This window comes from Centropristis striata, chromosome 12 (genome assembly GCF_030273125.1).
Source record: "Centropristis striata isolate RG_2023a ecotype Rhode Island chromosome 12, C.striata_1.0, whole genome shotgun sequence".
NCBI lineage: Eukaryota > Metazoa > Chordata > Actinopteri > Perciformes > Serranidae > Centropristis > Centropristis striata.
Window position 1 is genome coordinate 33,669,570 of NC_081528.1, and position 25,267 is coordinate 33,694,836.

At 39.6% G+C, this 25,267-nt stretch overlaps 1 protein-coding gene across 3 annotated transcripts in view; it reads left to right on the forward strand.

Annotated features, from left to right (window-relative positions):
• The window catches only part of fgf13a (fibroblast growth factor 13a), a 127,742-nt gene that overhangs the window by 48,057 nt on the left and 54,418 nt on the right, over positions 1 to 25,267 (forward strand). For 2 of the 3 annotated variants that reach the window (XM_059345513.1, XM_059345514.1), the window contains one exon: positions 14,103 to 14,270. The exons of the other annotated variant lie outside the window; for it this stretch is intronic. In XM_059345513.1, coding sequence (XP_059201496.1) covers positions 14,103 to 14,270 — 168 coding nt within the window. The remainder of the gene's footprint in view (positions 1 to 14,102; positions 14,271 to 25,267) is intronic. 3 annotated transcript variants of the gene reach the window in all.

Below are 25,267 nucleotides of genomic sequence, written 5' to 3' on the forward strand. Positions count from 1 at the left end.
TGTGAGCATGTTTATTTGTATGCTTTCATAAAGACAGGAGACAGTTTGATTTAATACAGTGATTAACATCTTTCTAGTCTAATTCTGTATCCCAAAGTGATTCATAGTGTATGTATTACTCATTATACCTAGCTGTGTTCATGGCATATGCTTTCTTCAGTATGAAGCAACAAATACGCTGCTTGGAGCCAAATTCAGTCAGCTGCTGTAATGTCAGCTTTTATAAAACAGAGCATGTCTGAAAAGGCATACGTCTGGCTTGTGGGCTTGTGGTGACTTTTTCTTTATGTTTTACAGATCAAAGGAACAGTTTAATTTAAGATTTTTTTAATTAAACTTTTAAGTTTCTTGATAAAATGTCTGTTATAAGTGTTCAAAAGTCTAAAAGCACTTATTTTTACATGACCCAGCAATTTAACTGGATATAGTAACTATTCTGAAAATACAATCAAGGAATAGTTTAAAATAACCATACTTCATCATAGTTTTTTTTTCTTCTTTTATTGGGAACTTCCATACATACAAACAAAACAAAACAAAATGCCTCATAAATATAACATTTTTTATTTGTCCCACTCATGTTAAAGGCATACATCTGGCTTTCTGTCTTGTGGGCTTGTGGTGACTTTTTCTTTATGTTTCACAGATCAAAGGAACAGTTTAATTTAAGATTTTTTTAATTAAACTTTTAAGTTTCTTGATAAAATGTCTAAGTGTTCAAAAGTCTAAAAACACTTATTTTTACATGACCCAAACCTGCTTTTCAGAATTTATTATGATGACTTTATAATGATTTTTATATCTGCTTTCACTTTGTTGATTTAAAACGTTTCTTACCAGTCATAATAAAAACGTAACGTTCATTCCAGTGTAGGGGTGGGCAATACGGCTAAAATGTTCTATTACGGTATATCATTTTGTATCACAGCAGCAATTTAACTGGATATAGTAACTATTCTGAAAATACAATCAAGGAATAGTTTAAAATAACCATACTTCATCATAGTTATTTTTTTTTTTTTTTTTTTTTATTTATATATTTTTTTTATTGGAAATTAGCATTCATAGGCATCAGTACAAGACATAACTTATTCCACAGCTGTTTTCCACATTTTTTTGTTTTTTAAAGGGTAGTTTTTTTTTTTTCTATTATTGGGAACTTCCACACAAACAAAACAAAATGCCTCATAAAAATTACATTTTTTATTTGTCCCACTCATGTTAATGCACAACTCCGGGAAAAAGCAATTCCCAGCACACAGTATGTATACACATGTGGGTGGGTGACTGAACTCACACTGTGAAACACACCAGTGAACTGAGCCCTGATGTGCTTAGTTCACTAGTTCACGATTGTGTGGAGGAGGTCGTCAACGCTATGTTAATCATCTAATGCATAAAAGAAGACAGATGTTTCTCATTAAAATCCTTCACTGGAAACTGAGCGCCCCTCATAAAACACGCCGTCAGCTGCCGGCAAACCATGTCGAGATGGACAGGCAGCGCCCTTCCATCCCTGCAGCCTCAGTGTGTGACGCCTGACAGCAGGTGCACAACACATATGAATCATACGTGACTTTGTAGCGGATTTGACATATGATATATCATAAGCCACTTATTGTCACTTACTGTTCAGGCTTTGTTGATCCTATTACACTTGAACCTCCTCCCACAATGTTTCAGTCTTGCTGGTCTCAAAGGCCTAATGATCGGCAGGGAGCAGTATATGCTTTACAATCCTATTTGCTCGTGTCAGCTGCTAATTGCTGTGAAAGGGATCCTGAGCATTAAGCTGCCTTAGCAGGAATGTGTCTTTGATCCCTTTCTGTTGACACGACATCCATGACACATGTGAATACATAAGGGATAGAGGTTGTGTGCATGATAATATTTTATTAGGTCATATGTGGGTTTGTGTGCATATGCTCATTTGCTATATTGCGAAGGTTGAATGAATGAATGAATGAATGCTTTATTTCGGTTACAAAAAACAACAAAAAAAAGACAACAAAATAAAATCATGTTTTTACAAAAGAATCCATCAGACAGCAACCGAAAAAGGAACAGGCTGAAGCCCCAAGGCTTATTTTTGCCTCTCCTGTACCATCTACATGCATATACATTACATTATATACATTACATTATATACTGAGTAAATCACATTGTTACAAAACACATGATACCTTAAACTAAAAAAACAAATTCAATCAAATTTCATTGTAACCCTTGATAATTTTAGATTTTAAAGTCTTCTTGAAAACTAACATAGAATTACACATATTTATTTCATCATTTAGTCCATTCCATAATTTTACACCCAAAACTGACACACATCTGTATTTGAGATTAGTTCTGACTTTCTGAGGTTGTTATCCTTTATCAGCAGGACATACGGTATCAGTACATAGTCTGACACTTTCTGACATTAGCTGTGTTTCCATTAAAGTCGAATCGATTTTGAAGTGACATTTTTAATGTTGCATCAAAGAAAATGCGAATAAGGGACATCTCCATCAACTGGTTTAGAGCAAATAAACAAAGCTGCTTAAACATCCTTTGGTCAGAAGATGGCAGTGTAATGTGTTGCTGTAGGCTAATCCATCAGTAAACAGTAGAAGAAGAAGAGATTGAGCAAGAGAGGAAAAATAATTAAAAAAGAGGGTGCTAATCAGACAACTTTGGCCACCCATGAGAGAAATATGTCATCAAGAATTGGTCTCAATGGGGCAATTTATAATTGTTCTTTCATGTCCGAGCGGAAACAGCTGATCAGTCATGTGAGATAAATGTTCGCTACGTCAGAACGTTTCCATCTCCTGTCTAGCGCATTAACTATAAAAAGGCGTATGAACTTTTTTTAATATATTAATTCAAAGTTTTTATTATCTTTTCATTTTAACAACAAACAAACGAACATCAAACAAAACAGACAGGATGGAGGTCATAAAAAATACAATAGTAATAGTAAATAAATAAAATAAAATACAAAATCTGAAAATAAATTAACTAAAAACAAGATAGGCAAGGGAGTAGGCCAGGCAAGCAAATTAACACATCTGCCTACCAAAACTATCCCATTTTTCTTTTATCATATCATTTTCACAATTTAATCTACCCAACATCTTCTCACATGCCACAGTCTCCATCATCTGTGTTCTCCACAGACTCAGTGTGGGAGCTTGTGGTTCCCTCCAACACCTCAGAACAGTCCGTGCACATGTTATTAGGCCAGTTTTTAATATTCTAAAACTGTATTTGTTCAACAGGGTTGACATAGTTCTGTCCCTAAGGAGACATAGTCTTGGTGACCTGGGAAGTTCACAATTTAATGATTTGCTCATATAATCTATAACTTTTTCCCACAAGGGGAGGATCTTAGAACATTCCCATAATGCATCATGGATAAATGTGCCACTTTCTGCCCCACACTTCCAACATAGATCATTATTAATTAAAGCCATAAAGCTATATAGTCTTCAGTGTTGTAAAGAATCCCTTCCCATGTTTTTTCATCCAGTGTACAAGACAGATCTTTCTCCCATCATCTTGAGATTACTACAACCATTATTCTTTGTCCAAGGACACATCTCATACCATCTTGAAGCCTTATGATTCATTTTGGGTAAATTAAAATGAAAATGCCTCCAAAACCAGTGTCCCAGAACCAGGACACGTGTAACAACAAATGATAGTAACTCAAAAAACAATGACAGTGTAGTAAGCCTAGGGCTCAATCTGATTCCAGTCCGTGTAGGTCCTATAGACGGTACCTTCTCCTCTTCTCACCAACCGCCCAGTCACAGCAGCGCCCCAGAGTCTGCGTCTTCGACGTGCCTTCAAAATAAAGTTCCACTCTCCCTCATATTCATGTCATTCAGTCAGTCGTTCTCCGTGCTTTGCATGTTTTCCCGAACAAAGACCTCAGCTTTCTTTAGGTTGGTAAAGATCAGTCTCTTCCCCTTCCAAGTGAACCTCAGAATTGCCGGCTGTGCCAGTGTGTGTTTCACCTGATGATCCCACAGAGCTTTCATTATCGGGGAGAACCGCCTTCGTATGTCGGAGCGCTCTTTGGTCATATCTTCGTAGATTGAGAGAGTGCAGTCCTCCCACCGTATCCCTCTCTCTTTTTTCTTACTGCTGTCAAAACTTTCTGCTGAGCCGTGTAGCGTAGAAATTTCACCATTATCACCCGCGGTGGTTGGTTGTCACCTGGCCTGGGTCCCCCACTTCGATCTCATATTCGTCCGCCTGTAGCCCCAATCCTTCGTTCAGTATTTTCCTTATGTAGTCATTCATTGCAATCCCCGTTTCTTTCCTTCTTTCAGTCCAATCAGTTGAATGTTTTTACGCCTCCCTCAGTTTTCTTGGTCATCAACACGGCTCCAAAGTTGCTCCACTCTCTGTCTTAGCACTTTGTTATCATTGATCATGCTAGCGTTGCTATCTTCCACATCAGCAATACGATTTTCCGCTTCTATACAGAAAAACACACCAGCATCTTACTGCAGTCAGGCGGCATCTTCATGTGTTTAAGGCAGGACAAAATTTGGAACATAGGTCAGCATGGCATGGGAGTCACAGGACTGGCTGTCGGTATTGTCCAGCCACAATGTCCTGCCAAAAGTTAAACTATGCCCCAACTTTTAGTTTGGCCTCACTTCACTGCAGAATCAAGTGGCTGCAGCTCGCCAAGCTCGGACTAGCCACAGTTTGGCTGTAAGTTTGGCATCACTTTGCCATCCAAAGCAGGATATTGAAGTAATACTAAAAGGGTAAGAAAAACTGTAAATGTGTGTTTGTGCTTGTGCAACTGAGATAGAGAGAGAGTGAGTGAGTGAGTGAGTGAGTCTCTCCACATTGATTTTTCTCAACTTGGCATATTTTCAAGCCAACTGATGCATTCCAGGGATTTAAACCTCCATTATAAAACTACTGGGCACAGAAAATAGTTTTCGGGGTGAAAAGGTGAAACAAGAATAGTTTTTGTAAATGTTATTGTCTGTCTCTTAAATGGTACTTAAAAAGGAACCGTTTTTAATGTAGTTCATGTGAGTATTCAGGTGGAGATATATTACATCAGAATTCTAAATGTTGGAAACACAAACTATTTATATAAGTGGCAAAACAAAACCCAAGTCAAAAGTCTTATATTTGTTAATAAATCACAACAGGGATGTGTATTATTTTTTTTATTGTGAGACCATGACAATTCATTACATCTCTATAGAGCTGAGATCCATCGGTGGGGTCACAAAATACATCTCAGGCATTGTGAGATTATTGGTGGGAGAGTAAAGTGCTACTTTAACTTTCTCTTATCTTTGCTCATTACTGTAGCAAGTTTAAGTGTTATAAAGGAAAAAAAATAGTTTGTTCTGTTCTTGTACGTGTTAGAGGCCTTAGCCTTTGGAAGATGTTAACTGACCATTGTTTTTAGATGCTACTGGATATTATAAAACAATTTTTGAGTGTTTAATGGACTTTATGTGCCTGTGCAGAGATTCTGACCCCCTCCCACACTCCAAACAACTGAGTGGACATCTATCCTACTTCCTGGAAACGCAGATTAAACTGGAAGCCAAAGCAGTTATTTCATCAAAAAACTTGACATTTTATGGAGAGGTGTTTCCAGTACTATCAGGGTGAACCTTTTTTTAATCAGTGTGACATTGCACATTTCTAACTCAAACCAGGGCTGTGGTAGGTACTTGTTGTTCCTGGCTGCCAACATAATGCATTATACTAGTTTGATGTTAAAAAATAGATCAGTACTGTTTATTGAGATCTTACTTCTATCCATCCTAACTCCTTAATCACTATATTGGAATTGCAAAGAAAAATTGCCATCATGGTCTTGAAAATGACTCAATTTGTCCTAGATTGTTCTTGACTTTGATCAGATCTTGGACTTGACTTTTGCAAGATTATGTTGGTCTTAATTACAGCCCTGCTCCAAACCCCCCCCCCTCCCACACACACACACACACGCTCATAAACACATGGCATATGATGTATATCTCTGACTCATCAAGTGGGAGTCGCATGAGTGTGTGCATGGACTGCAGACCCGAGGCAGAAAAAGCTGTCAGAATGAGGTAAAATGGGCTCTGAACAAGGCCACCATTTGATGCCGAATCAATACTTCTTCATATGAGCGTTGTATGTGTCTATCATTGGGCCTTCACCAAACTGTTCCATCACATTTATCTCTGCACTTGCTGTATTGGCAGGCAGTATTACACTCCTCCACTTCTGCGAGCACACCACACAGACACACAAACAGCAAACCTCCAGTGATGGGGCTCATACTGTACTGTATGTGACAGTCTGTCGGAGTAGAAGTGACTCCACTCAATATGGTCCTGTGCTTCATTCCCAGAATTCCCCCTCATCATACAGCCTGCAGGTGCCTCAAAGGTCACCTCCATGTGCCTGAATATATCCCACATTCTGAAAAACACATCAAATCTAACCATGGGCTTAAGTTTAGTGATGCTTTAAGGCAAGGCAAGGCAAGGCAAGTTTATTTGTATAGCACAATACAACACAAGGTAATTCAAAGTGCTTTACATACACATTAAAAACAGCAAGACACAATTGAAAACAGTAAAAACAGTCAATTAAAACAGGGAAATATGAATAAAAATATAAATAGGATAAAATAAGATACAGCAGGATAAAAAAAAGAGATAAAATAATAAAAAGCACAAGTCAAACATTGTGTAGTTAAAAAGTAAGGGCAGTAGAGTAGAGCAGATAAGTGTTAAAGTTAAGAGTACGCTTTAAGTTAGTTATGATTCCTTTGCAATCATGTCTTAATTTAGTGTCTCTCCCTGTGTGTGTGGTTCACACTCATGATGCACACTCCACACAGCTTCTTTTTTCTTTCTTTTCTTTTTTACAGATGAATAAATAGAGCAACAGTTCTGTGTATTGGTGTAAATGGATTGCTTTGGAGTAGAGAGCACGGCTATGGAGCCATGACCATATTGTATTGCATTTGAGTAATTGCCACCCTTAGTAGAAATTCTTTTCCTTAGCTCTTTTACGCATCACACAGTTTCTAGATTAATGGAATTACACTCCAAGTAAGTTCCAATTTATTACCAATGGAGCATGCACAAATATATGAAAAGACAAATATGTTATTTCACATTTTGCTAGACCCTGTTGCCAGAAGAAATGTTGTCATTGTAGGTTTCTGTAAACCAAAGATACGTTGATGTACTTCAATTGCTCACATTCACTATAATGCACTATAGGCCACTGTTTTAAACACGTGGTTAAAGTTATCAATTCAAACTTAACCCAGTCAGAAGAATGTAAGAGTGTCAAAATTTGATTCATTGAAATTAGCCTTTAATTTAGACTATTGAAATCAAAGCAGGATTGTTACATTACATGCTAGCACATAAAGTTGGAATAAAGGTCCCTTTTTCCATGGAATGATTGTGACAATGTGATTCTTGACAGATAAAGTGTATATCTTCTCAAAACTTAATTAATCAATCTCTTCCAAACACATCACAATGAATGAAAGGAAGAAATGGCATAGCCGTCAGCACTGGGAAATAAAGTTTAAATCGAAAAATGTAACCCTGAAGTAAAAAGTCAAATCAAATCTGGGATTTGGAGAAGTGACACCACTTAAAGAATTTCATGTTTTGATGTTCGGAAGTTAATTTACAGATTAAATTTAAATAACAACACTGGCTTTTGGTTTCACAGAACACCGGTCTCCTGGGTGGAAGTACTTTGACTGACCCATCCAACCACCCCGAGCTCCTTCCTATTTGGGTTGTGATGCTCTTTTTTTTTTTTTTTTTACATGACTAGCTTGGTACTGATGCTAAAGTGTGCAGAAGTTGTTTCATATCAAGGTGAATAGTTTGCACAAGCGTATATGGCCAATGTTTTTCTGGCAACTAGGCTGATTTTGCTACACTTGTAGTCATGGATACACTTTCTTCTTTTCAGTGTCAAATTTGTTATAATTGTCATTAATCTAGTTCAGCGATTAATGTTTTAATTAAAAAAGGCAAAACAATATTGGTCCCGAGCTATCATGTCACACGGTAGAGCCTCTGTTTATAACAAGAAAGGCAAAGGAACAAAGAACAAGAGGGAGAAAGAGACAAAGACCGAGAGAGAGATAAAAAGAGAGAGGGACAAACAATGAGCTCAGAGGGATGAAACAGCATGAATAAAATCGCAAGCTCATTCTGCGTTTCAAAGAAAAACCTCAAGTTCAACTCGACTCACTTTCTCTGCTGCCTGCAAGGTGACTTACAACCAAAATAAAACTATTCTTTCTTGAGATGGAGCCACACTGAATCGAAGGCATCCCAGAAGACAATGTGCTAGATTCTCCTCCTTGTAAAACCACATTGAGGCCAGGCTATTTTCGAAACGCAAACCTCAGGCTACAGACCTCTTTCTGTGCTTAATTCTGATTCTAATTTAGTGAGTATGCTATTTGTCAAGTCATGATGAATGTGTTCTACCTTCCTGATGGATATAAGCCATGACTTGAGTGAATTGTGCACACTGCACCTCATATACAGAAGTGTGGTTCATTTCTCTGGGCCTGACAGTGCTTCAGTTGATTACACACGTCCTTGAACCCCATTTGAACACGAGGCAGGTGGCATTTATGAGCCTGGGTGTCAGTGATGGCGCTTTATCACATTAAACCGGCTCTTCTGTTCTCACACTTGAACATAAGCACAGCACAGCTATTGCATATCACTTTGTTTAGTTAAATACTGCCCACACAAATCGCACATCTGCCATACTGTTGCCATAAAGCCCGAGCATGCCCTGTCATTCATAAGGGGCGTTAAATAGATGAGCAACTAACCGAAGCAAGATACATCCCACCCCCCTCCTTCTATTTGTACCCATTTCTCCTTACTATGAGATTTATTCCTGTCAGAGGGGCAAGGACATCTATCGCAGTGTGCTGAAGGTCCAGTGTGGCAGCACTGGAGCCTGTAGATCACCGGCTATCATGAACCTAGGTGACAGCTCACTCTGAGTGACTGGTCTGATAGAGAGAGAGGTCCCAGGTCCTGCAGCGTCATTCATCATGCATTCTTCAATCCCAATATGCGCTCTTCATCAAGGCTGGGGCAAGGATGAAGGAGACAGGCAGTAAAATATGGTGCCCACCCCCTCCTCCGTTTGTCCTCTTAGCCCGACCGTCACTCACTTTTATTACCCCGGATGAGCCGGCAGTTAACGGGCTCATTAATAAACGCTGGCTGGAATTATACATTTGTTGAAGTTTCTTGAGAGTCTCTTCTCCCTCGTCTCTCACGCACACATTTTCTACCTCAGCTATGAGCTTGGTTACTTAAACTTGAGCAGACTGGATGAAAGAGAGAAAACAACTGCAGAGAGCATTAATGTTTTTGCCTCTAAGCAGTTTAAAGTGAACCTTTTGCCAGCTATCGGGATGTGTCTCAGTGCACCTTAACACCTGTCTTGCGCAGATGAAACAAACCCTTCATTATTTGTTTAGTTTGTTTGGAGGGGGAAAGAAACTGATCAGGCAACAGGGAAATAGTCAGGACATCACTGGTTTAAAGGGACTGTGTGCAGTGGCGGTTCTACACAGGGGCCTCCAGGGGCCACTGCCCCTGTGAAGAAGCCTTTGGCCCCTGCTGTGGCCCCTGTGTCAAATTAATAATAAATTTATAACAATGAACAATGGAACAATTCTAACAATTCTGTCTTTTTGGTCATTTGTGTGTCTTTTTTTTGGTAATTTTGTGTCTGTTTGTTGTGTCTTTTTTACTTATTTTGTGTCTTTTTTTTTTGTCATTTTGTGTCTTTTTGTCATTTTTATGTCTTCTGTGGGTTGTTTTTTGGTTATTTTGTCTTTTCATTTTGTGTCTTTTTTTGGTCATTTTGTGTCTTTTTCAAGACTTTCAAAGATTTTAAATGCTTAAATATCATCTTTGCCATTTTTTTTTATGTGCCAATGCCCCTCTGATTAAACACTGGCCCCTCCTTGGCCCCCACAGTAAAATTGGTCTAGAACCGCCACTGACTGTGTGTACATTTAACGTTTCTCATCAATGTTGTTTTCCAGATAGACTTTATTAACTGGGGGAAATTCACGCAGCAGCAGTACATGATTGAACGACAAGTTCAAGAAAATGTGTGCACTTTGCAGGAATTATAAAAGGATAGATTAGTTGAGCTCAATTTCTACTGAATCACGTACAGCAGCGGCACCTCTGTGCCTCAGGGGCAGAGAATGGGGTCATATTCCTGGAAGGAAACGAAGACCTCCTCTCTTGTCATCCCACAGCTCCATTAAAGTTTCAGTAGTGTAGTGGTTTTCTTGGCAAGGGGCTGCGATGGATAGTATCTGTGGGGTATTCAGGACTTTCTGCTGGCGCGGAGGTGTTAGTGTAGCAGGTCATCCAGGAGCCTGGAGCAGGCACCGAGATACTGATAAGTCCCGTAGGACAAAAGGCATGTGGTGATTAATTGCACTGGGCGTGGAACCCTGATTATCTGCTGCCTCTTAGTGTGGGTGTGTGTTTTGTGGGGTTAACACACTAGAGAGGCTTGTGTCAGGCAATGTCCTGTCCTGCTGGAGAGTGGACCAGCTCTTGTTGGCACAGGAGCATTCATTTGGCCCAGTTTAAGGACCATGTTGAGGGGGTTTTTGTAGCAAATACAGCTCAGAAAGTTTGGTCTCCTACCTAAGACTCATGGTCTATCTCAGCTGCATTTCTCTACAGTGAGGTTGGTTTTTATTACGACATTTAAGTCTGGATACACTCAAAAAAATAACTCATTGGATGAACTCGATTCAATTGTGGGCAGAATTTCCATCCAACAAATATATGTAGCCCAAACACAAAACAAGTGCATCGATGCAATATAATGTATTTGAGTTAATGTAGCTCACTTTTTTACATTTGGTCGAACTCAAATTAAAAACATGTATGTATTGTATTTAAATTGAGTTACCTCAACTCATTTATGTCGAGGAGAGCTAAAATAAAGAAACTGTGTTCGTTCAACCTAAAAACATAGAATTGGAAAACTGAAACTCATTCTTTTTGGGTTGAAGGGAAGGACAGGGGAGTAAATCAATACATTTTAGGTTACACGTCTTAAACTACTTTTGATTTGATTTTAATTGATATATTTTCATTAGACAAACAATACATTAATGTGTCACATCTATGAAGGGCTTGAATCATTTTTTTGAGTGTACAACTACTCCAGAATAATCAGATATGCACTGACCACTTAGAGGACATTACATTAACTTAATAATCAAAACCAATTCTGTCAATATGTCTTAATTACAATTTAAGGCGTTTTCAGGCCTAAGATTCAGATAAGTGGATTTTTTGAGGACCTGCATAAATCCTGAATGACCAACTCTCTCAAGTTGATTCATCTGTGCCCCTGCCAAATTACAATAAAATTACTCTTGGGTGGCCTCGAGAGGGTATTTGTATTTTAAGTTTAAGTCTTTCTTATTTGTGTGTTAAAACAAGGCATTCCCTTGTTATCCTAAGGCAGGGATTGTGTCAGTATGCATATTATATGGTTACAGTAAAATGATTTAAACCCTAAAGGAGTCATTCCTCCCTCCTCAACCAGTTTATTTGAGATATTTAGTTTCCTGCAGTTCTGTTAATTGCACCACTTTACTACAACTAAGACTAATTTGGTATTTTGTGTCAAATGGAGTTCGTAGTTCACCAAAATGAAATATACTCGATATTATGTGTGCACAGGGGTTTTATGAATAAAAATAAACCGACAGCAAATTATCAGCAGTAAATGCTTTTGGCTCTTTATTCCTAGTTGGCTCCAGTAAGGGCGAGTGTGTCGGGTTTATGAATGCAGAGCAAGAATTCACTGTAGTTTGCTGCTGGTAACACTACACCCACACAGGTCTGATTATCACTCAATAGTCAATAGAGCCGTATAGTCAAAGACTTTCAGGATTGATTCATAAAACTATGCTTAAACAGAATAAATAAACCTTACCTTTATGTTCACATTAGGCAATGACATGGACTGAACTTCTGTTTAATGCTGTTTTTAATCACTGTGCCCTTAATTTTAATTACTACTTATCACCACAGCCTTTTCTGTACATTTGTTTGGCGTACACAGTGTTCAGTATCTCCTAATTATTCCTGTCCTTTTAAGTGCTATTTAAAACAGTAGTTATTGGACTTATGTGCATCTAATACAGGGTTTTATTTACTGTTTTTGTTTTTGTTCAAGACACAAATGGAGAGAACTGTGTTCTTCTTGATCTTCTTTTAGCGAAGAAGACACTGTGCAATTTGTGTGAAAACAAAGTACATGGAAGTGAGTGTGTGGGAGTCTGTCTACATAATGTTTTCGTTATATTTAGCAGTTTAGTCTATTCCTACTTGGAGGAGAAACTGAGGCAGCATTGTCGTCCATTCATGTCTCGGCTCCCTGAGTAAAGCTGGCTGAGGGTTACAGGCAGTACAAGATTGTGATTTTATCACAGTATGAGAAGAGAGGCTATCAGGTCATCAAGAACAAACTCTCTGTGTGAAAATGCTCCATGTGTAAATTATTAACACTAATTATAACGCCATTTCGCTTAGTTCAGTTGAAGTAAAAATGATTATGCTGGTCACACACGTCATAAATTAAAGGGGGGGATTAAGCATTGTGGTGCTTCAATAGCGGCTACTGATTAATATCCTTCTCTATAGACATTTTCATGTGTCAGTGAGAGTCATGGCACTCAAAACCATTAGAAAAAGAAGATACAATTTATTTGGGTTGATTCGCTTGTAGCTAATCCATCAACAGAGAAAATGGGTCAATGATCGAAGCCAAGCAGGGACTGTGCCCAGAAGAGGACAGATGCAAGAGATCCAATGCATTCAGACAGAAACACAGGGCTTTTCACAGGATCCAGTGAAAAGTACAGAATTCCTTTAGACACATATGCAGAGTGATGCTATAGAAGCTCTCCTTCACGTCACTTACAGTAAGCATGGCTTCATGAAAGCAAAGCTGGAAGCTCCAGAGACCTGGAGGCCTGTGCATGCCTTTGCATCTGCTTGCCTTTTCATACAGTAGATGGGTGGGTTTGTGGCGAACCAGGGGGGCCATAATCACACACCACCTGAGCTCAGTTTCGGTATACGCAGCAGTAGACTGCACGCTTGCCCGACAATCCCACAACCTTTTACTCCTCTACCGGCCCTGCAGCAGCTCATGGTTCTGTGCCTGCTAAGAACCTGCCATAACACTGACTTTGAACACTGAACTGTTTCCTTTCCTCTTTCTTTGTGTTATTTTATCACTTTTCCCTTTCAGCAACCAATGATGTATTTAAACAGCCCCCACTGTTGTTGGTTGTCTTTAATTTGAGTTATTTTGTGAAGTTGGTGTTCTTGATCTAAGCCTGTCTCTTTCTTTCTTATTCTCTTCTGTCTTTGGTGGGACGATATACAATTTATTGTGGATTATGATTAAAAAAAACCCACAATAATTGATCATGGTGTATTTCCATTATCGGGATAATCATGAAAACTGTCATACGTGAGTTAAAAAAGCTGTCTAGCTTTCTCACATTTGGTCCTAGATCGATTTCCCTATATATTTTAAATTGTGATGTGGTGATGTGATTCCTACCTATAGTACCTCACCATTCTCACCAGAGCAAAAGTCTTCAGCGAAATGTCTGCAATTTATTACCAATAACATAAAATTGTCCACAGCCAATAAACAGTTCAAATCAAGAAGAATTTATTATATTTTATCGAAAATTTATCTTCACATTTGATGTATGTTTAGTATCATTAAAGCATATTTTGATGATTTTGGCCATGATAATTGTGATAAATGTTCAGATCGTCCCATCGTCCCTCTCTCCTCTCCTGTCCTTCTCTCTCTGTCACTATGTATAATATTACTGTAATATAAAAGCTATTGCTGTTGCTAATATGTGATGTATTTTTATTTGCCTGTGTTTCTGCCTTGTGTTTTACTGTTGTTGTTGTTTTCTTTAGTTTCTTTGTGTGGTGAGCTTTCTAACCCCAGTTCATTCTGTTATGGCACCACCGCAGTCCAGGATGACGCTGCCCCAGGTACCCAGGAGTACATTATGTTACGGCAGGACTCCATCCACTCTGCGGATATAAGGAGTAAAGGGTCCCCCTTTCGTGCTAAGTGTCACGAAATCTTCTGCTGCCCGCTGAAGCAAGTCGCCCACAAAGAGAGCACAGAGCCCGAAGGTTTGTTCGCACCCCCTCCTTGTTTTGATTTGCCGATGCTCCTTGTATCCCCTGCCCACTCCTGTCTTGTTTTCCCCTCTCTCTCATATTCTGTGTGAACTGATAGTTCTCCGCCCCTTCAAACTAAGTTCTCTTTCATTCCTGTCCCATTTTTGCGAGAGCATCTGGTGTGCTTCTGCCCCTTTCTAGCATGTGTGTGTTTGTGCACGAGCGCGTGTGGGAACGCACAGAAGTGTGAGTGCTTGAGTAGAAGACTGAATGCTTAGGGCATGTTTGCTTGCAGAGAACCTGTAGGAGGGCATCTCTCCCTGGGCCCCTCTGCCCCCTGTCCAGTGTGGTGTGTTTGTACCGTATGAGTGTGTGTGTGTGTGTGTGTGTGTGTGTGAGTCTGCCTGCACACCTCTTATGTTGGACTGAGTGAGGAGCACAGCATCTGTAGATCCTGCCCGCCCCTCCCTACCCCAAACCATTAACTCGGTCATTGCCACCCTGAGGCAAATGCACAGACCAAAACAAAGTGCAAAAAGAAAAAGGGGTTATAGATGGAGGCAGCTGCTGCCCTAATGAGTTCAATGACTGGGCAATTTCAGGATGTGCTTCCACTGCAACTGGCCTGACTCTTTTATCTTCCTGTCCTGCAGACTATGTGAGATTGAAATGTTTCATATTCATGACTAAATAGTGATCTTCTCGGCTGCAGACTGCAAGTCAGCAAGTCTTCCCCCTCCTCTTGTTCCCTGTGCTTCCTATGCTACTGCCTGTGGCTCTATGGTCTTGGTGGCTGCATCCTACCCTCTCAATGCTTCCCTTCTTCCTTCCTACCTACCTTCCTTCCTTCCTTCCTTCCTTCCTTCCCTCCCTCCCTTCTAACACTCCCCCCCTCCTGCAATCGTATTCACCTTTACCCCTACCTCTGTTTTTCTATTAACTCCTTTAGTGCTTGTAGCAGCATGAGGATATGTCTGTCTATGTATTTTTACAGTTAGGACACGCAGCAAAATGAAAAAGAAAAAAAAAACCCGTGCTCCAAGCATGCTACCTTACCCTGCACTGTCTGGCACTCAGGCTCTTTGACTTGCTCATTTATCACCTATCCCTCAATAGAGTGCTAAGATTGTAGAAATTGCTTTCCTTTGCAGACTTCCTGATAGGTAAGATATGAATTATCTCGCTCTTGATATGTTTTATTCCCTCCGCAATGTATTGCTGTGTCTTCTGCTGAATCTAAAAGAGGACCGTGTTTGGTACAGTAGTGCAACACTGATATCAGTTAAACTGTTGATGGGTGCCTGTGTGCCCCCTGAAGGACTCAAGCACATGCACTTAACCTTGTGAGAAAAAGAGTGAGAGAGAAAGAGGGATATAAAGAAGAGGAATACTAGCAGAGGTCTGGCTAGAAAAGTACAGATGTATTATTCAGTTTGGCTGCAGCTCCAGTTGGACGTGACTGAATTTACAAAGGAAGGAGGGGAGACTACAGCTGTTACGTAAGCTGTTCATGAGGACGTCATTAATGTAGATGCATGATGCGGATGGAAACTGTGTTGAGCAGGCTACACACACACACACACACACACACCCACAACCTACAGTACAGAACTGACAATAGGCGTATATAACATGTAAACAGCAAACATACTTACATATATATAGCAAGATTGACGATGTGCATATATTTGCACTTAGCCCTGGTTGGAATATTTCATAAGAAAGAAAAAACAAGAAGGTTGTATACATTTGAGAGATCTGAGCAGGAATGTCAGCCTTGTCTCGTCGTAACCATGGCAACAGCATTCCAACTGCTTTGTGTTGCACTTATTAATGATTTTATGGATCGTAGATCATTTAGCTTCATGTTAAACAGATGTCTGTAAGTCACACAGAGGATTGCAGCACAGTCTGTTCAGTCAGGGACTCTGGCTGCTTGTTTTATGGTTAGATTACTTTACATGACAGCTATTATACTGCAAGTAGTAAAAGCCACTGTTTCTAATATTTAGTGATGTTGGTTCAGCTGTGCATCTGCTGTAGAAGAGACAGTGACAGACATTAAGGTAAGATTTAACAAGGCATTTACAGAACCAGATATATGCAGTATCATTTCCTCTGAGTCTAATTCTTCTGATGCATATCCCAGAACAACATTGAAGCGGCTGATAGGCCTCGGCGGGAGCGTGGTATTTTGGTATACCATATTTAGAAATCCTGACGGTATGAGTTTCAATCCTGTCGAAATATATACTCTCCAGGTGGTTGGATAATGTATTGAGGTGATGTATTATAGTGCATTATAAGGACTACGAGAGGTCAGTCTCTACTGGTGGAATGGGCATTGTCTTCTAACGTTTTTCCAACCCACTTAAGGTAAAACTACGCCCATGTCCGTATGATGAAAGCTTTAAAACAGTATTGACAACAGCTGCTTTGTTACGGTTTACTGGCTAGTTAGCAAGCCAGCAACCAACCCTCTTCAGAGCTGCAGTTAGCTGCCCTCCCAGTGAAGTAGTCTTCAAAAAGTTGGGAGTCGAGGGACCATTAGCTGCAGCATTAGACCCTTTTGGCCATCAGCCTGCTGTTTGTCTAATTTTCTGTAACAAGAGTTGTTTTTTAGTTTTACTTAATTAGCAGCAGGTTAGTTAGCTAGCTAGCTTGCTAATTCTACCGTGCTACACCGAATGACACAAAGCTTTGAACACTGGTGGCATGGAGGCCGAGCCATTTGCATGTTCTGCCCACACTACAGTTACACACAGCTGGTTGAATATTTACCCACAAGAATGTAAACCCAGCAAGATTTTTTCCTTTTAAACAATACCATCATAAACAGTATACCCCCGTGAAATGACAGGAAGGCACAACCAATTCCAAAAAAAGTTGTGTATCGAATGAATAGTGTGTAGACAAAAACAAAGTCATTAATTTGAACACAACGTATTATGTCTCCATAATGTCACAAAGGATTTGCAAACTATTGCATTCTGTTTTATTTAACGTCTCAAGTTCTTTGGAATCAGGGTTGTATGCCGGTATGAAAAAAATTGATGCTGCCCAATCTTGGTGGATGCTTCGGAGACCAAGATATTGCTTTCCTCAGTCACTGGAGACATGGTTGACAGAACAACACATCCGCAGCACACAGGCTTAGACTGAGGCACTCCAGAGGATGAGTTCAAATCATATCAGTTCATCTCTGTAAAAGCTGCAGGGAGCATAAGAACCCCGACAGGCAGAGAACACTGGACTTACCTCCTCCGTGTTCAGGTCTGTGTGTGCTGCCGGCTGTCAGTCACAGTTTCTTCTCTATCTTGACATTCACTTGCCACTTTCTTTGGCTCAATCAGTGTCACCACCTCTCAACTCATTCTCAAATCATTTTCTCTTGTTTCCTCTGCTTCGGTTTCTCTCTCTTTGGCACTGTTCCATTTCTACACAGCAACAACAAAAGCTGCTGCCCGAGGGGACTGATTGGTGTAAATATCCCATCCATAATTCAGATGACTGCAAGACTTTGTGTTTATAGTTCCGGGCTATGCCATGTATACACAGACAGATATCCATATAGATATGTAAACACAGAAGTATAATTTGTGAGCTGTATGTATACTTTGTGTGTGAGACAGACTCAAGGATTTTTTTTCTATTTGAATAATGCAGCGTTATGCATTTGTAGCCCCCCATTTGAATCCTCATGTACTACTGTTAATTAGAAGTATTTTCACTTCCTCTGCATTGACTTTTCAAGGCTATTCAAGACTGGCTTAAGAGGACTTTAGCCTCAGTTGGGGTAGGTTTACATTAAAGGAGTTTTAAAATGCCCAACAATTTAGAAACTGGATTTCAGCACATACAAATGCTTTTATTAAAACAATAATCAGAAGTTACTTATCTAGCATGCATCCTCAAGCTCTTTATCTCTCACACACACAGACACACTGTTGTACTTTAGGTCTCTCATACATTTTTTTCATCTCTCTCGCGCTATTCTGATACAGTCTTATTAAAAATGTTGGAAATGACAGGTGAATCTTGCAACAAGTTGTCAGGGTTCAGATTGAAAGACTAATGGTTGTCCAGGCTGACTAGTGATTTAGACTGAAAAGACCACTACACTTTTACAGTACAGCAATCCTGACAAGTGCAGTTTAAGAGGATAAGTTCAGTCTTTTGATTCTTCCTTAAAACAAAAGTCCTGCAGGTGCCTATTTGGAACAGGTTCTGCTCGCTTAATCATACTCGGCAGTTAGTTGATTCATATGGGTGTCTTCCAAAGTTAGTCTTTTCAGTACAAAAGTCTGTCTTTGTGTTTGACACACTGTGTTTCATTTTTGAGCTGTAATGAAAGGATAACACAGAGGCGTTCATTTTCCACTAAAGAGACTGAAACTTTGGAAGATACCCACTTGATTTAGTTGACTCAGACAGCTGAAGCCTCTTATTAGCCTCAGATAAACTTTGGATTACATTGTTGCAAATAACAAGGACTGTGGATTTTGTTACCCCGTCACATTGAAGGCACATATTAGCCCTTATATATTGTTTTGAGAAAGACTTGAAAATTGGCAACCCTAACTTTTAAAGTATCACACTGGTGGTTTTGCACGTTTTATCCTTTATTTATATATTTCGCATTACTGCTAATCTGTTGTTGGATCGTTAGTTTGCTTCCAAACCTCTAAGCAGCATTTTGTTTCTGTTCATTTCACAATACTTAGCTTACAGAAGTATGAAACTTGCTTGAATGTTACACAGAACCATCTGAGGAGCCATTATTGGAAAGTTTTTGGAAAAGGGCAGACACTTTCAAAAAATGATTGGCCACTGATGGGATAAACCATCTGTCCACCACAGGCTAACTGTTGCCTCTCCATGTTGTCACACACACTTAAACCTCCTTTGCTGCCAATAGTTGGTCACAGGACACGATTTGGTCCGAATTACAGGTGGCGTAAAGTCTGACTAGATGGATCTTTGTGTAATTTGAGATCCTGTGATTCTCTTTATTATTGCAATTGAATCCATGCTGCTGTTGCAAGGCAATGAATGGTAATCCATCATAATGAATTTTGTGCCGCAATTACTTTGTGATGTTTATTTTTTTTTGTAGGGTAAATTTGATATCTGAATTTTAACAGTGCAGGCCCACAGCAGAGAAGTGCATACACATTTTGAGGAGCAGTGGTTAAACTAAAAAAAAAAGGCCAATATAAAGCTTTGTTTGAAAAGCTACACGTGGTAATCACAAGTGATTGTGTTAGTTATAACCAACTGTGAACCCAGGACGCACTAAAGCCATGTAATGAAATCAGTAATGCGATATGTCTCCTGCAGACAGAATAAAGTCCAGCACCTGTGTTGCTTGACATTCGGGCCAATATCTAATCTGTTTCAGCCTTATTGACAAAATAACTCATCTGCTGCCCGCTCAGCCAGGAAAATGTAAGCAGACGACGTGCAGGAGGAATGAATAGTAGCCCCATCTATTTTCTACACTGGATGTAAAATGCATGGAGGTGATTCACCACAAAGTCAACACAGCACAATTACATTTCAGGGGGGCCAGCGTTGCTCCTTATAACAGAGTATCCCATTGCAGCATCTCACAGAGTCCTGCACACTACTGCAATGTTGACAAGACACAAATATGCAGCCTCAGGATGCACTCACGCTCCAATAACGGCTTGTTTAATTTTCTTTCTTTCCTCTGCAGTCTTTCTGCATGGAAGCAACACACTCTGTTTGTCTAAGTCAATACATAAATAGACTATGCATGAATAAATAATGTGTATGATAATGCGATTTGGTGCCTGGAGAGAGTAGGCTGGGAGGAGAGTGTCAATGTCACATCAACACTGTAAGTTCTGCTGTGCTTACCTGACCTCCCCTGGAAATGTGAATTTTGTAACATATCAAAGCTCTAGCATGTGCTTTACGGATGGACATTGAGGGCATTAAGAAATAGCTGTAATTTATTGAACCTGGTCTCACAGGAATCCGTGAAATAGCCACGGAATCACTCAAATTTCCGTGAAACTGACACGGATTTCGCTACAATGCAAGTTAATGACAGTCATATCCCAACCTGGTATTTTTCCTATTGGTTTGTGTCCAAGTCATATGACTTCCAAGGTCCCGGCGGTCAGAACAAAAAACATGGCGGACAGTTCTCTCATTTTTAGTGAAAAAATCAATATCTTAGTTTCTGCATAAAAATGGATTTTGATCACATTTCTAGTGAGAAATATATGTGTTATTTTCTAAATATTCAGTCAGTGAATGTACATAATCACTTTGTATGTTGGAATAGCTACGGGATATGACTGTCATTAACTTGCATTGTAGCGAAATCCGTGTCAGTTTCCCGGAAATTTGAGTGATTCCGTGGCTATTCCACGGATTTTGAGTTAAGCTAATCCGTGGCTATTTCACGGATTCCTGTGAGACCATGTTGAATTTATTTTAAACAGCTGATAAGAAAAGCAAGAATTAAACAGTGAGACAATAATATATAAAATGTGAAATAGAAAAGTGTGAGTCCCATCGGCTTGATATATTCACCGTTGCAGGTGTTTTTAACTATAAGCACAAAATAATTGCCATCTTTTTGCACAAGTGAACATGCTTTTAATGTCATAGCACACACAGATAACCTTTAAATACTTATTTCCTCAGATTAAGGCAGAAATGCTGACAGTGTTCATTTCTGGCTTCTCTGGGGCTTAAACTAAATGTATAAACAAACAGCAGGAGTGGGTGTTTATGACAACATTAATGAGAAACTACTCTGGAGACCAGCAAGAGAAGTGAAGCAGAGTAAAGTTGCCAGGCCTATTACATTCCATCATTGTCTATTTAATTAGCACGTCTCATATTCGCCTCCACATCCCAGGTCCTCTCTTCCAAACAGAACAGGTCTACTCTGTGAATCGGATTATTATGAATTAATATTATGAATGTTCTCTGGGCCAGCCAGCGCATGCCATTTAAACATATTTTAAACAATACATGTTTGGAGGAAGAGTGGAAGGAAGCAGAATGTGGTAATCGACTAGTGGGAGGTTTTATCCACATCTGTTGTATCAGATTGTATTATATGTAATAATTTTATATTGCCTGCTTTGAGGTTTACGTCTATACATTCATATATTGTGTTATGTTAATGGACCATGAAATAATTATAATTTACTGCATATCAGTAACTAAAAAAGACACAGTTACAACACATCATTATAATATGTCTTTTATATACCACATAGCAAAATGAAGCATGTGCATTTATCCTGCATGTCCACATTAGCAGCTTTACTCCCCATCTGCCTGACTTAGATATGACAAACCTTCACACAGCTTGACCCTAAAATCCCAGCTTATGCCACTAATGGATATAATGTATTATTGTTTTATTTGGTAGGACTCCTGTTTAACTAAAAGCTGGCTCTAAATCTGAGCTAAACAGGAGCAAGCGGTAGAGTAGTCAGGTTATAGTAACTGTGACACAAGCAAGTGTGTAAGTTTTCCCCAGAGTGAACAAGCATTAAGCTATTTAATTGGGGCAATGAGGCACACTGCTGAGTCAGCACCACATTAATGGGAGCTGTGCAAAGGGGCTCCAGACAGCTACAGGATAGAGACTAAAGATACACACATAATAGTGTTGCTTAGCCAGAAGAAGAAGAATTGTTTAACATTTTTAAAGGTCAACTTTACACTTGTGGGGAATAATAAATCTTTTTTTTAGTTGTTTTTTTTCCTTTACTTTAATTGAATGGGGAGTTACGCTAGATGACCATCCTCTAAAGCCTCTATTTATAATGTCAGTATGACATATGTAAAGTTATTTTTAGTAGATAAATTCAATTATTAATTATATTATATTATATTGGTAAAATCAATCATTTCAAATTCTGCATACAGTGTAGGAGCTTTAATGAGAAATGCAGATCTGAAACCTAGAACCACTGGAAACCACTGCTCTGTGTACAGATTATTGCTTTTAGTTTTTAGCGATACTCACTGAAAAAGACATAAATAAAATTATGAATATATTTACTGACTTTAAATCCTTAAGGACCAGCCAGGAGCAAAAGTCCATCGAATTCACTGGTGAGGCGAACACTCACTAATTTTCTGCTGACATGTTGCTATCTCTATCTGTTGGGCTGGACAACCTGTTCTGTTAATCATGGTGGTCTGTGAACTCAACTACAAAAAATAATGCATATCAACTGAAATGTCAGCAAGCAATCTAATCAAACTGGGATCTAAGTAAAAGAATAATTCAAATACTGACTGAACTCTTTAAATTTATCAAAACTTCTGAATTCCGGCGCCTTGACCTCAAAGATTGGCAAAAGGGACACTTAAGATTGCCGAGATTGAGACAATTTAAGACCCTTAAAGTTCAGTAGATGCTGTAGACTATATAAAAAATAGTGGACATTGTCAAAGTGTCAAAGATGTATGGAGAAAACACATAGTGTCACTTTGGTAGTGACCTGTCAATCACAAGGTAGTCCCCACCCTAAAGCATACCCTGCTTTATTGTCTATTTTACTCTAAATGGGACCATAATTTACAAAATATGCATCATGCTGTATTGAAGAAAACTTGAAACTAGCAATTTACACCATCATAGGGGGCGGCTGTGGCTCGGTTGGTAGATCGGTCTCCTACTGATCAGATGGTTGGTGGTTCTATCCCTGACCATGGCAGCCTACATGTCGAAGTACCCTCGAGCAAGATACTGAACCCCAAATTGCTCATGATGCTGCGTTCATCGGTGTGTGAATGAATTTCCAATGGTGGCAGGTGGCACCAATGTGCCCTGGTCGCCTCGGCCCACCAGTATGAATGAGTGTGTGAATGGGTGAATGAGCGTAGTGTGTAGCGTAAAGCGCTTCGGATAAAAGCGCTATATAAGTGCACTCCATTTACCATTTTACCAAAAGTATTAGGAAAATGTTTACTGAGGTCATAAATCAAGTGAAAAATATAGTCATATTCTTCTTGACTTTTTTAACAAATGGACTTCTTTTTGCAACCAGCAGTCGCCCCCTGTTGGCCTTTAGAAAGAATGCAGGTTTAAGGTGCTTCAGCAGCTTCTGTTATTCAGGCCCGGAGGATGCCACTTGGTAGACTGCCTAATTTCTGTGCAGGGGACACCAGAACTGACTAAGCTCCACATTAGTGGAGACCAAGAGAACAAGAGTTCAGTTTGGCTGACACATACAGACAGTTTGAGGGTCATCTTGGGTGCTGGCGGGGTTATGTAAAGACCTTGCATGTTTCATCTCTGGGGGCACAGTAATGTGCCAGCCTGCAGGCCAGGGCTGGCTTTGGCTGGAATTCACACAGACACCCAATTTCTCCCATCATGTCGCCTGCCAGGCCCAGAGAGGTCTTGACTTTTCCAGGGAGCCTGATGAAAGCCAAATTAAAGACCAGAAAAGTTGTGCCTTCCCCCACATACAGAGTAGTGATATGGCCAGATGTTGGAGAAAAGTTGCTGAGCTAACATTTGAGAACCTGAATGGGATCATACTTGTAACACCGGTTCTGTTCAATACTGTGACAGCCACACAGTGTTTCCGTCTTCTTCCCCTTCTCCCTGTCTTGTATTAGTATTTATGTGTGCTGCACAAGGGACCCAGATTGTTTGTTTACTTCTTTCTCAATAGTGGAAAGTGTCCAGGGTATTCCACAGTTGCCTTATTCAATTTAATGCCGACTCAGTGATCTCTGTGCTGTGCAATCTCCTCAAACTTTGAGCAGCAGCTACTGTAAATAAAACCTAGTGAAAGCATCCAAGTTCTGTATTTAATTATTATTATGTTGTATTTTGTTTGGCTGTTTACGTTGGTACTCTGTACACCCCTGGTCTGTTTGCTTAACCTCACCACTCAATAGCTATTTACATCAAATGTAACTGACAGACATCTTGCTCTCACTCAAATTTAGACTTGAGAAATATCATCACATGGATCTTTTGTTAAATCAAATAAAATCTATGTCTGAAGAGATATATTTCAAACAGAACTGGCTAATATTTAATGAAACACTTGAGTGTGATAATACTTAAATGTAGAGCAATCTTCTCAAACATCATATTGTATTCTCTCCTTCATTAGTAGCCCAGTGTTATCGCTCAAGGTCATTGTAAATTCATGTGCCAGAACAATAGATGGGTGAGGCATAAATAATGCATACTGTTAATGAAATGATAATTCTTCAACTGTCAGAGTGTTCTCTCTCACTTACCCAGGTGGCAGTCCTCTCCCTTTCATCAGCTTCCTGCAGCATGCGTTCCTGTTCACTAAGGTGTACAGTGCTCCTCCATTACCCTCTGTAGGTGTTTGTCAAATGAGCCCTGATGTAAGTAAGTCAGTTGGCCTGTATGACGTGCCTTTCACCTCCAACAAGCTGTGTAGTGCTCCTGTCTCGTTGTTCCTCATCGTACACACAACGCACACCCTCAGTCACTTCTCTAACATCAGTATGCTGTGAACATGAGGCCCGCGAGTCATTATCTCAGACCCAAATCTAATTTTACAGCATGCATACGAGCGACCAAGCGGGACAGGCTGGAGCGTTGGACTGAATAAACAACAGAGGTGTTGCATTTGCGGTGAACCTTAGCTGGGGAGACATGCCAGGTAGCATGTTCAGGTACAAACTCACATGCATACATATGCACACAAGTGGAGGAATGAAGGCAGACGATGTGCATAGAACAATTCTACCACTACATACACTGCAAAAAAGCCAACTTGTATTTTTTGGCCTAAAACAGTGATTTAAGTTGGTAAAACTTGGAAATATAAATTACTGACATTTAGGGCAATAATGTAAGTTAGCACAACAAAGGAAGCCAGTTGTCTGCTCAAAAACAAGTTTGTGAGTTGATGTTACTTATATCTTTAAGTTGGGGTTCACAACAAGGGACAATAGTTCTGCTAACTCTTATTTCTTTGTTGTGAAATTTGGTCATTTGCGAAAGCTAG